The 15,356-nt window shown below is 50.9% G+C and overlaps 8 protein-coding genes across 8 annotated transcripts; 4 read left to right on the top strand and 4 right to left on the bottom strand.

Moving 5' to 3' along the window:
- Positions 1–19: 19 nt before the first annotated feature.
- Positions 20–845, top strand: N7462_011116 (mitochondrial 54S ribosomal protein uL16m; the record flags this gene model as incomplete). Its single annotated transcript, XM_057082830.1, has 3 exons — positions 20–77; positions 151–615; positions 673–845. The coding sequence occupies 3 exons, from the start codon at positions 20–22 to the stop codon at positions 843–845; spliced, it is 696 nt and encodes a 231-aa protein (XP_056928185.1).
- Positions 846–1,206: 361 nt separating this feature from the next.
- Positions 1,207–1,489, bottom strand: N7462_011115 (uncharacterized protein; the record flags this gene model as incomplete). Its single annotated transcript, XM_057082829.1, has 2 exons — positions 1,207–1,350; positions 1,436–1,489. 2 exons carry the CDS (start codon positions 1,487–1,489, stop codon positions 1,207–1,209), a joined length of 198 nt encoding a protein of 65 aa, XP_056928184.1.
- A 563-nt stretch (positions 1,490–2,052) lies between these two features.
- On the bottom strand, positions 2,053–3,423 carry N7462_011114 (replication factor C subunit 5; the record flags this gene model as incomplete). Its single annotated transcript, XM_057082828.1, has 6 exons — positions 2,053–2,080; positions 2,134–2,189; positions 2,254–2,352; positions 2,413–2,581; positions 2,652–3,274; positions 3,337–3,423. 6 exons carry the CDS (start codon positions 3,421–3,423, stop codon positions 2,053–2,055), a joined length of 1,062 nt encoding a protein of 353 aa, XP_056928183.1.
- A 439-nt stretch (positions 3,424–3,862) lies between these two features.
- On the bottom strand, positions 3,863–7,352 carry N7462_011113 (cytochrome c oxidase assembly protein; the record flags this gene model as incomplete). Its single annotated transcript, XM_057082827.1, has 8 exons — positions 3,863–3,909; positions 3,963–4,404; positions 4,484–4,553; positions 4,615–4,673; positions 5,487–5,564; positions 5,710–6,888; positions 7,070–7,181; positions 7,273–7,352. 8 exons carry the CDS (start codon positions 7,350–7,352, stop codon positions 3,863–3,865), a joined length of 2,067 nt encoding a protein of 688 aa, XP_056928182.1.
- Positions 7,353–8,873: 1,521 nt separating this feature from the next.
- Positions 8,874–10,236, top strand: N7462_011112 (basic helix-loop-helix domain-containing protein; the record flags this gene model as incomplete). The annotated part of the gene is made up of 2 exons (XM_057082826.1): positions 8,874–8,940; positions 9,020–10,236. 2 exons carry the CDS (start codon positions 8,874–8,876, stop codon positions 10,234–10,236), a joined length of 1,284 nt encoding a protein of 427 aa, XP_056928181.1.
- A 591-nt stretch (positions 10,237–10,827) lies between these two features.
- On the bottom strand, positions 10,828–11,628 carry N7462_011111 (serine/threonine protein kinase; the record flags this gene model as incomplete). Its single annotated transcript, XM_057082825.1, has 1 exon — positions 10,828–11,628. The coding sequence occupies one exon, from the start codon at positions 11,626–11,628 to the stop codon at positions 10,828–10,830; it is 801 nt and encodes a 266-aa protein (XP_056928180.1).
- A 1,027-nt stretch (positions 11,629–12,655) lies between these two features.
- N7462_011110 (glutaredoxin) lies at positions 12,656–13,159 on the top strand (the record flags this gene model as incomplete). The annotated part of the gene is made up of 2 exons (XM_057082824.1): positions 12,656–12,860; positions 13,002–13,159. 2 exons carry the CDS (start codon positions 12,656–12,658, stop codon positions 13,157–13,159), a joined length of 363 nt encoding a protein of 120 aa, XP_056928179.1.
- Positions 13,160–13,760: 601 nt separating this feature from the next.
- Positions 13,761–14,796, top strand: N7462_011109 (uncharacterized protein; the record flags this gene model as incomplete). The annotated part of the gene is made up of 5 exons (XM_057082823.1): positions 13,761–14,047; positions 14,101–14,185; positions 14,241–14,405; positions 14,473–14,577; positions 14,644–14,796. 5 exons carry the CDS (start codon positions 13,761–13,763, stop codon positions 14,794–14,796), a joined length of 795 nt encoding a protein of 264 aa, XP_056928178.1.
- Between the last annotated feature and the right edge of the window lie 560 nt (positions 14,797–15,356).

The following is a 15,356-nucleotide window of genomic DNA, read 5'->3' as shown; positions in this document are numbered from 1 at the left end:
ATCGCATCCCTCGGTCCCAATGGGTCCTCAGATGAAGTTATTCGCGGGGCCCCTGTCAGGCTGTGCCCGACCGACATGTCAGAATCCCCGTCGTTTGACTACCCTAACAGCATACTGTTCCCGGCTCAAAAACTGACATCTGCGAAACAGGCCTCTCGGGATCGCTAGCTACTTTCTCCCTCGCCCGATGCTTCTCTACCACGTCTCCTGCCCTTGATTGGCTTACTCCGAAGTTCGCCGAAAAGTCCAAGTCTCCCAAGGGTCGCCCGCATGTCGCTACCGGAGGCTCAACCCGCGGAACAACGGTCGTGTGGGGAGATTTCGGACTCCGCATGAAAGACCACGATCGCCGGATGCCTGCTTCAGCTCTCAAAATTGCGGAGGAGACCATCAAGCGCAGGCTGCGAGGCATGAATTACAAGCTTTACAAGCGGGTCGCTGCCAACATCGGTGTGTACACCAAAGGCAACGAGCAACGTATGGGTAAGGGTAAAGGTAAATTCGATTACTGGACGGTCCGACTGCCTGTCAGCCGTGTCGTCTTTGAACTGAAGGGTGATATTCACGAGAAAGTTGCCCGGGAGGCATTCAGATTGGCTGGCCACAAGCTGCCAGGTATGTTTTGAATTCCGATCACAATCTACCATTCAATCGATACTCATTCTTGCCTAGGTCTCTGGGAATTTGTCAAAAAGGACGATCCTCCCGTTGTTGGAATTACGAAACTTGGTAACGGTGTCACTCTCGAGTCTCTCAAACGCGCACGCAGAAACCCGCCTTTGGGGACCAACGACCTCCAGAATCCACCTTCAACCACCACCTCCGGCATTTCCCCCTCCCAATAAACTCAACATTTTCCCCACCTCTCACATGATACCGACTTCATGTTTTTTATTGCCCGTTTGGCAGCGTTGAGTCAACCTCCAACGTTGGAGCCAGGTCCATACCCCTGCTGTCTCCTGGTTCTTGCGGCTGCTGCATCGCCCGGGGTATCGAAATCCAGATCTTTTGTACATTATTGTCAGCCTTAAGCACGTCTTATATGAGGCCGTTGGGTACCAGCCCCCCGGCAAATTTTTGTCTTTATATCAGGAGTTCTAGACAGATGGATATGTCGTTCTGCGTTTACCTTTGTCGAGTTCTTCGGCCCCTATTCCCATGCCTAATTTCTGTGCCTGTGTGTACTCATCATTGTTGGTGGTAGACTCATCGGCTGAGCTCAGCGTAGTCGCAAGCTGGCTCTTGGTATGTTGCGGGCTTCCTACTGTCTCGGTTAGCTCGCCGGTACTGCGCTCCCACAACCGGGTAGACCTGTGTACCGCCTAGCTGGCCGGTTTGCTTTTCGGGCGTCTGTGTGTATATGCGGATAGATTCATACCTATAGAAAGGTCGTTAATAAGGGAGGAATAGACTGCGGCGGGAGCTTCGGGTTTACAGACTGAGTGCTCTCTCCTCCGGGCTCAAAGTCAATGAGTCTTGGATCGGACATCTTGAGCGCCCCTGGAAGAGACGTTAATTGGGAAGGAATATAGACAAAAGTATTGCCCGGCCTGTTTCTAAGTGAAGAATTAACGTTCGGCACGACGTCTGCAGGTGTTTCTAGCATCTGGTCCTGTGACGGTAATGTGATGACGTAGCTCCAACCACCGATGGCAAGGTTGACTAGACTCCTACAAATAGCTTGGTACCATTTCCGACCCTTTGTCCATTTGTGTATATCGAAAGTCGAGAAAATGCAATCATTCCATTCCGAACACTTTCGTGCACTTCCTCGGAGCTTCTTGTGGAACATTCAACTACTTCTTGCATAGGTCAACCAATGGCAAGTACATAACGCCAGATCCGTCTCGAAAATGCCTTTCATGCGCCGAGAAAATTGTGAAATGGGAGAGGGGAAACAAGGCGATCGGTCTGTTCATACCGAGACAAAGTGAAAACTTTGCATTGCTGCGGAGTAACAGAATCTCGAATCCAGGCGGACCAATACTCGCCCGCAGCCCCTCGTAGTGTACAGTCGTCATTCGTCTATTGAATTACTTTGGTTCTTGGGATTTATTCAAAATCCATTTCCATCAAAAAGCTAGAGGAGTGTTAGCAACACCACTTGGTCACAGGTGCACATTGGAAACTTACCTCTCGTAAATGCGCATGAACTTGGCGACAAACGCCTCGAGGTGAAAGATCACTTTCTATATAGGCAAAATTCATCAGCGCCCATATCACCAGTATCGATAGACAATGGAAGTCACTTACACTTCCCAACTTGAGTCGATGCTCGTAGAATGCAGACCATTTAATAACATCTTGCTTAAGTCCATCGTCAACTCCCGCGACTAGTTTAAATGTCAAGGTCTTTCATGCCCCCAGTCAGTTCCGCAATCGTCACATGATTAGAATTCAATAACATCGCACCTTAAGGATGGTCGTCGGGGGGATGCAGTGTGTCAAGAGGTCGTAAAGTCGCGCGCGGACTTGCAGCAGGCGAGCAGGAGATCGTTCCTTAATAATCTCATCCGCCGTCAAGGAGATCAAGGCTTCCCAGTCCGGCGGCGGAATTGGGGTCAGATCTGTGACTTTCTCACTATATTCATATAATTGTGAGCATATTGGAAGCTCGCGGTCCAGACATCACAAAGAAAGAAAACACATACTTCTGTGCATATATAGCCTCAAACATGAGGAGCGCTCGGCGCAAATTCCGCCCGCTTTCCTTCGCGATTCTTGCATTTAAACCGTCGGACTCTGTCCACCCTTCTCGCTTTGCAGCGATACGAAGAGCCGAGCAGATTTCGTTGTGGGTTGGCGCAGCCACCCTGACCAGCAGGGTACGCGAGCGAATTGGGGCGATGATATTGGAGGTACTGTTGGCCAGGAGTATCAGGCGCAAGTTCGGGCTGTACTTTTCCATGGTCCGTCTCAGCGCAGCCTGAGCATCGCGAGTAAGATGGTCGGCTTCGTTGATTACAACGACCTTGAACCGCTGCTTCGCAGATAGATCTACCTGCTGTGTCTGAGCAACCTCCTTGAGTAATTCCTGAACCACGACTCGGTCGTACGTTCCAACATCGGCGGGAGTGATCTCCATGTGGTAGACCGAGGAGACGATGTTGAATTCCAGCTTGCGGTTGCTGGTGGTTTGAAAGACTCTGGCATCGATCTTTATTTTCTCCACCCCCGGGCCATACAGTTCCTTCAATGTCGCGATGATACGTGTTTTCTTGCCGGCACCAGAAGGGCCATAGACTAAGAGATGAGGAAAGTCTCCGCTTTGGGCCTATATTTGGATTGAAGGTTGATTAATAGCTGTCAACGTTTTAGGTATTAGGTCAGACTAACCAAGGACCGAAGACGGTCTGAGAGCTCAGGATGATATGTAAGCGCATCAAGAGTACGTGGACGTAGTTTATCGACAAGAAGAGCCATTGTGAACCCTGGGTGTTCTTGAGGTAATTGTTGGGGTTGGAGTGCGCTTTAGAAAATGAGAAATTGGGGAGAACGCGTCCGGGACACGCGCCTAATTAATGAGTGGCCCGTGCGCTCCACAGGGAACCCTCCCATCTCACCATGAAGAGTATTGGGACAACAGACCACAAGACGCCCAGGATGACGAAGAGAAACGGCAAAGTAACTGAGATGTAGAATTTTCTTACTATATATACAAGTAGACGATTTATGAGTACTCTGCAGGGTTTCTGCGAAGTCCAAGCTATAATACAGTCACAAATTTTGCGGAGATGAGAGATGAATCCAAGGCCAGATAGAGTTGGCAAACCTTGCGCCCAGCCCCTTGTTGCAAGTCTATGATTCAACATGCCCTGGATATTCCTGTTGGCCCCCAGGAGGACATGTTGAAGAGAGAAAATTATGATTGAATGGGCTTCAAAACCCCATTGTCATCGTATTTTGCTTCTGTTCTGAGTTAGCGAAGTCACAAGCTAAAATGTGGATTGAAGAGGCCTTACTGAAGAAAGTATAAGAGAGAGTGATCGTATCAATGCCCTTCATATTCGGATCCGTAGCGAAATCGGGATCAATATAGAAGAAAACGGGCATGTCCACTGACTCTCCCGCGTTAAGCTTCTGCTCCTCAAAGCAGAAGCATTGAATCTTGCTGAAGTACGGGGCAACCTGACCCGGTGTTACACTGTAGGTTGCGACTCCAATGATATCCTGGGGGCCCTTGTTTGTCGCAGTGTAGAAAGCTAGGGCCGTCTCACCCGGTAGAACTCGCACTTCTCGTTGTTGCGGGGTAAATTTCCACGGAAGCACATCAGATACAGAGCCATTGAAGGTGATTCGGAGGCGTCGGGAGTCTGTCACGGGAGTCACGCGCGACGCCGTATCGCCGTCGCCAACCCGATGAGTAAGGATGGGTTGGCCACCCCACCCAGTTTGCTGGCAGATCTGTGGTCACAGCAATAGGTCAATTCCAAGAATTCTTTAAGCGATACTCTTCGAAATAGATTCACAGGGCAGGCCGTACCATTTTGTAGAGCGGAACGGAGCCGTACGCAAGCGCGACAGTACCGAGGATAAGACTGATGGTATAATACCTGGTTTAAGGCAATCAGTATACACAATGTGCCAATACGGTGATATGTAAGTCTAGCTCACATAGTAGACGTATTGCGCTGCTGCGATTGCGGCGTATTGAAAGGCGCGGCGGAGGCATGCTGTTTCTCGTGTAGTAAGAAATTCCTTGAGAAATACCTCTTTTCGGCCGCTAATATGCCTTTGCGAAGATATATGGAGCGTTTCGGAATACTTCCCGGCAGCGTGCAACGCCCTAATGAGGGGAACAGTCTGGAAAACATGGCTCTTGAATAATGAAGGAATCAAACCATTCGGCTCAACATGACTTGGAGAATCCGCACACGTGATGAGATGTCTTATCGATAAGCATGGGTCACGTTACTAGTACCACTGTTTAGCACAGCGGCCTGGTCTAATCAACAACGTAGTGTCCCCTGGAATTACGTTAATTATCCGACTAAAAAGGTGGAGTTAGAAACTGGTTTAAAAATGGGTCACTCTCTCTGTGATGAGATACAGCCGGCGGCTCAAGGCTGTTCCGAACAGTATGTACGCAATCTTCCGGATGCTTTTTCTGAACCATCCCCAGAATTGTATAGAAAATTGATACCAATTGACCGACGCGCATCAAATAAACAAAAGTAAGAAGGCTATTTCTCAAGCGGGCTATTGGAACAGAATGATATAATAGGCTAGGCACAAAGCAGTTCAACCCCATTGGAAGCCAGTTCGATCAGACCTCATCGATGCATATTAGACCCATACAAAGGGTAACTTCCTTCTGCAGTGGATAAAAAGACAAAAAACAAAGACATAGTTGGTACATGATTAGCATAAAAACATAATAATACAGCATAATGAGGGACATGGACATCCGGCTGCCAGTAAACCCGTCTCTAATGCATATTCTAATTCAAGACGCCGGAAGTGATACGGCCAAAAACTCCACGAACCATGCGGGGCTTCTCATGAAGGCAACTAAAAAGAATTGCGGCACTGACGGCAAAAGCAAGGCGCTCGCGATGTTGATACTGAACAGTAAAAAAAGTTAGCCCCGCGTGACTGGATGCGGAATGGTTACCGATCACACCCACGCATTCGAGGGTGTATGGGACGAAGGTTCTGGACCCGAAGGGTGTAACCTCGCTGGCCGAGCCAGACGAGGCTCGAACATACCTTTTTCTCATACAACCGTGGCAACACGGTGGCAGCAGCTCGGGGTGCCACAAATAGGGCCAATTCCTGCCTTTTCCGCGCTTTCTCGACCAATACGCTCCACCCACACATGAGACAACCTGCCCCGACGCAGAGGCCGGAGTCCCACATCAAGGGCGTGACCGTCTTTGGATCGAAGATCCTAGGGCCGAGCCGTGTCCGAGCCAGGCAGACAGAGTAATAGAACAGACTGACGAAAGATGCCAGGAAGGCAGATGACTGGGCGGCATCGAAGACCGCACGGCGCAGGACGGAGGGATTCTTCATCCCCCGCAGGCGCAGGACAATCTGCAATGGAATATAGGTTGCACAGGCAAATTTGAAGGTTTTGGCAAAACGGGAGACTGCGTGCCGCTCACAGCTGGGGCCGCAGCCCATGTGTACCATCTCACATGGAATGGGAACTGTTTTCGCAGGATCTCCCCATTCTTCAGGCCAGCCATAGTCCCTGCACATGGACTCCAAGAGGGGTGCTTGGCCTGTATTCTTCCCGTATACAAAGATTCCCCAACGAGCACGACGAAGGGCTTCGATTAACCGGGTGTCCACTTTCGCCACTTCGCCAATCCATTTTTCGTAAGTTCGGGGCAACCTCTCCGGAAGATAAAACCAGGCCCACATGACTACGGCAGCGCTCATGGCGAAGACCCCTGCGTCGGCCAGACCGGGCAGAAGAGTCTCCACTACGGTCCAGCGGTTTTGAGTCTTTCGACGGCGAGACCAGCGACTCCATGCAATGCATGCTATCACGTCTACTGCTCTTGTGACCGTGAACAGAGTCAGATCCATTGTCCTCCCGACCAACTCCGGGCGAAAGCGCTCGAGAGGATTGGCAGGAGTGTTGGCTGGGCCTTTGTGATCCGAAGATGAGAGCTGTCCAGCTCTGACATCTTGTCGTGGTGGGGTGCGATTCTTGTTCAACAGTTGGAAACTGAACCACGCCGAGAAAAAGGCCGCGACGAATCTAATCAGCCGAGAGATTGATTTAGAGGCTCGGATGTCACCTTTAAGAGGGCCGGCTGCGATCAATGCGCATATCCGATACACCAGAACGGGGAGCACAGTCGATCCACCAACGAGGGCAGCGCAGAAGGTTGGGAAGCTGTTCACACGTAGCGGTCCCGCTAGAACTCGAGCCAGCTAAAAGGTCCGAGGTCAGTATTAATTGTTCGAGGCAGCTATCAAGACCATCCAAATTCTGATATGACGAGAAAAGAGGATTCAGAAGCGGCGATATCATATATCGTGTCGCGCGCAACAACCACCTCCCTCTTCCTGCCAGGAGAAAGGAATCCTGTCATTTAACGAGTTGGCAGCATACCTCTTGAAATTTTTTGGGGGCGGACCAATCTCTACTGGCGAAATGCCGGGCGTACGATATTAACTTGGGGGTGAGCGATGACAGATACCCTAGTGCATAAGCACGTAGAATGCTGGAGGCGGATCAGCAGCCTTTCCCACAATTCCCATCGATCTTTAAAGATCGCCGTTGGAAGCACTCGGCAGCGCGTCAGAAGAGCTTACGGCTTTATAATCCGGGCTTGCAACTGCCTGTCACGAAGACCCAACCGGACCGCGGGTTCCATCGCGCCGGTAACCTCCATGTCTAGATCCGCAAGGAACGCGGATGAGCATTACCCAGGGCTGCAACTAATCGGCGGTTCCAAGACTTTGGCCGACGGGAATCAATGGGTGGGACAGTCCACGCCCAATTAGAGGGTCTGTGGTTCCTAATGACCACCGCAGGGCCTGGCCACTAGGAATCTGGGCTCTGGTGACCCCCAAAAGTTGGGCCAGCCCAAAAATTGGGTAGTATTTTGGCTTCGGAATGAAGTAATGAGGGGAGGGGACGGAGGGGTGCAAATGCGGGCGGCAGCAACCCTCCTGGCACCTGCACGATCGTTTTTTCAGGCCTCTGATCAACCGCGGATCTGTGCTACTGGGGGGAGAAGCTTATGTAGGGTGCACGTCAGAGACTGATGGGGGTTTGGACAATTTGGGATGAGGACTGACGGGGTCGACGGGGTTGACGGGACCTCGGTTCCTGAAGGGGAAGTAAGTCCCCGCCGACGGACCGGGTGTCCAGGGTATCCAGGGTATCCACGGTATCCACGGTATCCAGGCTATTTGGACAGTCCAATCCGGTTCAGGGGTACGAGCACTGGAGGCCGATCATCCGCAATGCAGCAGACGCGAGCGATGCGGGGCGTTGGCTGAACAAAGGCCCACTAAGTGATTCAATGACACGCCGAATAGGGAATGGATCGAATCCTGCGGGAAAAAGAAGCCAAGCTGACGGTAGACCAAGCCAAGCCTGCGAATAATGAAAAGTGTACAGAGTACTCTGTCCTCCGTGCTCCGTAGATTCCGACAGGGGGACAAGTACCTGCGGCAGGAGGGTCTGGAGGTCTCAAGGTATCGAAGTCTCGACGTTGGTTCCGACGACTCAAAGATGGGGTAACTCCACGAGTACCGAAGTCTGCTCGGTGCACGTTGTAGGTCACTGCTCCGTGATCCCGAGTCACGTGGCAGCCCCGGTGCGGTGCAGGGCTTGCGGTTCCTCCGAGGAACGTCCCGCCGTGCCAGGTACTGCCGTATACTGCCGTATCGGTGCCCCCCCGTATGGCCCGGCCGTAATGTCGCGTAATTTTCGTACCGCTGTTACGTCACGCGACCTGAGAAAAATTTACATGTGATCGCGATGCGGCTTGACGGCTTGGACAATGGAATCGCTCCACTTCCTTCCCCAGGCTTCACTCCGTGACTCCTCTTCTTCCCTGTTCCGTCCGATCGGTTTACCCCGGGAATTGGAAGCCTACTTATCTTTTCTGCGCTGCAATAACTGCTCTGCACATCTTCCAAGCCGCTATATCTAAGGCCTCTGCTTTCGTAAAGTCGGCGAATCGCAAGATCCAGAGATCCATATCATCCATCTCCACTCCACCGTGATTATATTCGCAGAACGGCCGGGCCATAGTCGGACACCGAACATCTTTAGCCAAGGCATGATCGTATCGTTCTGGTCCCCGCTGCTCTTGATCCTTCAGAGCAGCACTTGTTGACCTGGACGTCTTCGAATGCTCACAACCACCCAAACCTGCCTCCCCCTACAAACCTCTTTCATCATGGAAGGCTCCGGCCCAGATGTGCATCCAGGGCGCACCTCGCCGCCACCATCAGGCCCATTTGGCTGTGAGTCCTCTTTGTGGTCATTTCGCAATTCCCTGAACGTATAAAAGGAAGACTTGCTTATACTCTTCTCGTCCCCAAGACAACTTCCTCGCTCCGATGGACACTCCGTTTGAACAGGCTCCCGCTTTGCCCCCGGGTCCGTCACTTCTCGACGACAATGAATCCAACATGCTCGATAATTTCTTCACCACCATGAATGCGAACAACCTGACAAATGATTTCTGGCTGCGAGGCCCGCCGACCAAAGCCCCGGGCCTAAACTTCGATTGGTCTGAGGAGCTTCCGCCAACCTTTGAGGGTTCGACCACGTCCTTATCGCAACCGTCGTTTCAAGCACAGAATCTCAAATCCGGACTGATGGCTGGAAATAACACTGGACCTGACATCTATGCGGCCGCCTCGATGCTCTACCACCAGGTTGGTATCAACCCCTCGGATATTGGAACCGCACTTGCCCAGCACGCTTTCGCAGCGCCGTCGCTCTCGATGAATGGCGTACATGCTCGTCACAGCTCGCAACATCTCTCTCCACCTCACGCGTCGGCTTCGTCGCCGTCGCGCGCGCGGATTCCCACAGGGTTCCATACCACCGAGATGCTCTTTGATGTGCGCGACCCCATCCCGGAAGATCAACACCCATCCCGCAAAGTTCGTGGTCTACATTGGGGTTCCGATAACAGCTTCATGGATCAGGGCTATGTGGCTCCACCGGACCAGCCCGATATGGAGACCCGCACGAGGGAACTGCTGGATCATCTTGATTGTTTCGAACCTCAGAATAGCGCCGTCAACACTCGGGCCCCTAGCCCCGACCGTATGGCCGCCTCTCAAGCCCAACATACTGCTTTCCGGCCTCCCGATATGGACGATGGCTTGCAACCTCGAAAACGTCAGCGCACCAACAAGGATGGAGAGCTGGCCTCAGATGACGAAGAGTCGCCGATGTTGTCTCGGAAGTCTCGAACCCCCACCAATGCAAAGGTACGACGTACCTCGACAGATTTATCTCGGAAGGGACGAGTCACACCTAGCAGCAAAGCACCCCGGGAAAATCTTTCAGAGGAGCAAAAGAGAACCAACCACATTCTTTCCGAGCAAAAACGGCGGAATCTCATCCGCCAAGGCTTTGACGATCTCTGCTCGTTGGTTCCCGGTCTCCGTGGTGGGGGCTTCAGCAAGAGTGCCATGCTCACCCAAGCAGCCGACTGGCTGGAGGATCTCCTTCATGGAAATGACTTTTTGCAGAGCCAACTGGCGGACATGAAAAGCATTAATGGCCTCGTAATGCCTCGATAAGACCACGACTCTCGCAATAATGTGATCACGATCACCCCTCAATAACTCAATCACGTTTATTGGCGGGCCCTGTGGTCCCGGTGCAAATAATTTTCTCTCTGTCATTGAAAGCGGTTCAGCGGGTGGATGGGATAGGTCTGGAAGACCGGCAGGTGGGCGTTCTCGATAAGATACCAATTTCTTTTTTCCTCTTCAATTTTTAGTTACTTTGATAGGCCACGGCCTATTGTGATTTATCTGGCCATGGATCTTGTTATCTACTTCGTGGGAGAAGTCATACACGTGCAACGTTGTTAATCTAACGCGATATGTTGAATCACGCATATATGGGTACTGGATACCGGTATCCGACGAAATAACTATTCTATTCTCCTGAAGCCTCACGTTCACCACGATATACAGAATATAATGCATTCTATTACAGCCATCATCTCATATCCGTTAACTCAGACGACTGATAGGTGGCCGACCTTCGGCGTCGTATGAGATTGACATCATTCCGAACGCCCCAGGTGTAATAATGTGCATGATTACAATGTTGTAATGCTCTTTCTGACTGTCATTTACAGCGATTTTGTATCATATTTCAATTCAATTGTCTCCTACCTCTATCGAAGTCCCAAGCTTATCCTGCCTTGCTGCAAAAGTCTCTATTTCCCGCACAAGCTCCCCGACGTTAGCAACGGAGCCCTTGGTCCAACATTTGTCGATGATCTCCCCCATCCAGATGCCGTCCGTCTTGGGCCGAGTGTTTTTGGCCGGCCAGCGACTAGTTTTATTGGTAATGATATCTGGTATGGCGGGGAGGAAGGCGACAAATGCGCGGGTGACCACTTGATAGATGGCCGAGCCGAGTTGTCCAATATCCGTGTGGATCGAGTATCCTGACAGATTGACAGTCTCCATACACGTATCCATGGGCAGTACCTTTGATTTGCCGAAGTCACAGAAGCGCAGATTCATCTGAGAGTCCAGCAGCATGTTACGGCAGGCGATGTCGCAAATCAGCACCCGGCGGCTATGAATGAACTCAAGGGTCCGAGCCATCTGCAGGATCCATGAGAGCTGGATAGATTTGGGTGGCGATGGGCCACAATTCTCCAGATACGTGCTGAGATCCTTTTTGGGCATGAACTGGAGGCGGATGGTGTTCTCTGTCGCCCCGAGGAAGGGGACCACGCCGTCATGGATTCCGATGCGGCCATAGGCATCACGCTCTTGATGGATGTTTCGAATTCGGATTCGGGTTCTCTCCGCGGTGGTTCCAGAGTGTCTGAGTGGCAGTTTGATTGCTTCATTGTTTTCACGAATCACCACGCCGTAGCCCCCGGTGCCTATTATCATATCGTTGGGGATCGTGTGTCCACTGGGGTCTAGGAGCAACGGGTACATCTCGTATCCCGTGGTGGTCGAAGAGTATTCAGAAGGCGTCGAGGAGTGCCAAGTCGATAAAGAGGTCCGTCAAAGTCGTTTTTGCGAAGGATGTTGAGCTGTGTTCAAACAGACTTCTGGCGATCCACTTTCGAGGATATCATCTTTGCCAGCCGGTGAATGCCTGGATGTTGAAGAAGGGATGAGAAGAATAGCAGTTTCTACGATTCTAGCCTAGCTGCATAGTCTGATAGAACTTGATAGCTGGAGGCCGGAGTGTGATTGAGACGGCGACAGGTCCCGAGGGAACTTGGAAGACAAGAGGTGAAAATTCTGGGAGGCCTGGTGCCTCCTACTGTCTCCTAAGAACTGCAGGATGTATGGAACATGTTCATCTGAACCATGAGGATAACTACTCCAGCCGGAAACTAATTATTTCAGAAATATCAATAGCAGGCGATCAAGGATAGCGAAGTCTTTTTCGAAGTGTATCTAAGTTGTCATCGAAACCGAAAAATCGCGAACAGAATACAGACATTAGGCTGTCGTTGTGATCGACTTCCATACCCCCGAATATATAAGTTAGTTCTCCCCAACTTCAACCTTGTTTTCTCGGTAATCATTTTCAATCATCAGTTGAATTTCGTTAGATTGCAGTCTTCCATAGTGGGATCTAACTCTAGGCAGACTAGGCCTCCTCCTTTGGCCTCCCTTTCGACCTACCTATTGTGCTGCTCTTATTGTTCACCGACCCGGTCTACCTTCTCCAACGGGTCATGGTTTTGCTCCTCATGAGCTGATGTGATCTAAATATATCATTGATGTTTGGTCATCCGCTACGAGGTTCAAATAGTATATTCTGATGGTTTCCATTTTCGGCAAAACGGGCCGCCCGCACGTCCCGACTCCGATTGACTTCGGGATGACGAGGGCCAAGTGATCGACAACTGAAATGTCTAAATTATGCCTATGCCGCCCATCTTCCGGTGATCTACTTTTCTTCTTCTTCTTCTTCTTCTTCTTCTTCTTCCTCTCAGTAGTCATAGATATGTCTATTTTGAAACGCCTCTCGGCCTTTTTCACCGGCCCGACTCCCGAAGACATATCCGCCGCGAAAATCAAGGCCCAGGCGCTGATTAACGATAATGGTGTGGTTGTTTTCTCTAAGAACTACTGTCCATACTGTGCTGCTACCAAACGTTCATTGAACAAGCTCGGTACTCAATACACTTTGATTGAATTGAATGAAGTTGGTAAGTTCTAGAACTACGTCTAAAGTTGTTTCACTTGCCAAGATTCTTTCAAACATTAGGGTGGTTGTGATGATGATGATGGCAATGATGCCAATTTTACTATATACCTGTTCAATGAAGCTGACCCTTCGGCTCATGTAGATGATGGCCGCGCTCTGCAGAGTGCGCTTCAAGAACTCACGTACCAGACCACGGTGCCCAACATTTTCATTCAACAGAAGCACATTGGCGGAAACTCTGAGCTCCAGGACATGACAGAAGAGCTTCCCGAACTTCTCAGAGGGGCTGGTGCCCTTTGAAGAGGATCTATGGATTTTTTTTTGTTGTTGGTTTAATGACAGTAACCTCCGATGGGGTGGGCGCGGAAATAGGACTCGTCAAGACAGAAGGGCATTCTACTACGTTTGAGGTTATACTTTTCCGTGCGTTGAAAGGGTATTTGCATAATTTATGGTATCTAATTGTGTTCTCCACAAAGTCAGTTCTCCTAACAAATAGCCTCAATTGAAGCTACTTCAGCCCTGGGTGTCAGTAGAATTTAGCGGTAGACAGTTCCATAGGCAATGAATGTGTTCAAGCGGAGAATAGACAGCAGGGAAGGGTTTGATCTTGTATGGATTGGAGGGCCGCAGAGAGTGAATGGGGTGTCCAGCTCGGTGGGACAAGTATTTCAAGGCGCGAGCGCGATGACCTGCACCTTTTGTTGAAAAGAAAAGACAAGTCGTACGGGAGGATCTAGAAAATGTACTGAGATCGAGACGGGGAAACGGCGAAGTTGATTGGCTCTATGGGGTTCTTTGGCGGCCGCAGGAGCCCCAAGTCCCCCCACCGCTCTGTTTTGGGCAACGCGTCTTGAACTCAATCACCACCCCAACTGACGCCAACGTCCCGACCCAAACAATGCCCCCCAAACGAAAGCGCTCTGACGAGGAGCAGTTTGAAGACGACTCACAGAAACGCTTTGCCTATCTCAAGCCGCAAGTCCGTCGCGTTCCAGAGAAGACCATCAAGTCGAAATGGACCACTCTGCCCGACCCGGTCCAGGACAAGGTCCGGGACTTGTTTCAATCCTTGGAGCGCCCGGTGATTATGCGCCAGCAGAATGAACGCAAGCGCATTGAGGCACAAGGCGCGGTACAGGCGGTGGTGCGCAAGTTCGTCGACACCTTTGAGAACCCGATCGTGGAGTGTAGATAGAAGATGATGCGCTGGTGCTAACTCTTTCTTTGAAACTTACCAGTCTAAGCAAACGGCTCCCTCGAATGCCCTTTCCACCCATTACAAAGGACTCGAACTTTGACTACGAGTCCGCGCTAGACGAACATGTAGGTTGCGATACTGCATGGAACTGCAGCTTCTCTGCTGACGAGGTCGACTCAGCGTACCCTCGAAGCCAACCTTGCCACCATGAAAGATAGCATCGATCTGCTCAAAGCGGAAGTTGCCAAGGAAGAAGCTCTGCTTGCGAATGAGAAGAAGTCGCTCGAAGAGATGGACAAGAACGCCAAGAAAGCAGAAGCCGAGAGGAAGAGGCAAATGAAAAATGTATGCTGCGATATTCTCTTTCCTGCAAGCATCGTCATGCTAATAACGCTTCTTCTTGATACGAAAGGAACATCCTGTGCTCCGTAGACTGGATGAAATCCCACAGACTCAGGGTTTAATGGCCGAGTTCAGCCTGGTGGACCTTCGGGTCCACCAGGCCTCCTTGGATGAGGTACGACCTCTCGCCGTTGGTTTTACACGAATCCTCAGATTTACTGATCTTTTCTTTGAACTCTAGTTGGATGATGATCCAGAGATACAAGGGCTGATAAAGCAACTTCACGGTCACCTTCAATCCATGCAGGCCAACACTGCACCCCTGGCGGGTCTCAAAGACGCGATCACTCGATCGCAAGCCGCGTTAGACCTCTACTCGATGGCCAATGACTGAGTCGAATACGATTGACCGACCTTGTGAACTGCACTTTGAACCGTAAATCTCGAATCTAGGGATTTTAATCGGACAACGACACATGCTAACCTCGGGAACGGCAAATTCTCATCCCATAGAAATGCGACATGACCGCCTCGTGGTTGGCTCTTGGGTCTCCGGCAGTTGCCAGGAGACCCCTGTCGCGTGCTCAGATACCCCGGCACATTCAACAACGGCCCGCAGGCGCTGCCGAGCTCCTGTTGTCTCCATTGCACGTGAAGTGCTCCGTATTTAACATGCAAGGGACAACAATCTCCGTCGGACCCATCCAGCGCATGGAAATGTTCGTATTTATGCCAAGCCGATCATGCATATGCCATACAATCTGGAGAACTGGGTTGTTCAGGATCCGCGCCGCCATCCGGAACTCCACTTCCCCCTTCTCTTCTCCCGTGAGATCGAATTGCGATCTCCACCTTATGAGATAGTCTAAATTCAAATTCAAAAACCAAACATCTCTGAGCCCTCAAAGATACTTTCAGAAAACGTAGAGCTGCGATTACAACGTACCTCGGTCG

Source organism: Penicillium macrosclerotiorum (assembly GCF_028827735.1).
Source record: "Penicillium macrosclerotiorum strain IBT 26536 chromosome Unknown utg000011l_segment0_segment0, whole genome shotgun sequence".
Taxonomy (NCBI): Eukaryota; Fungi; Ascomycota; class Eurotiomycetes; order Eurotiales; family Aspergillaceae; genus Penicillium; species Penicillium macrosclerotiorum.
Note: the sequence above shows the minus strand (reverse complement) of the source record. Positions and strands in the feature narration are given on the sequence as shown.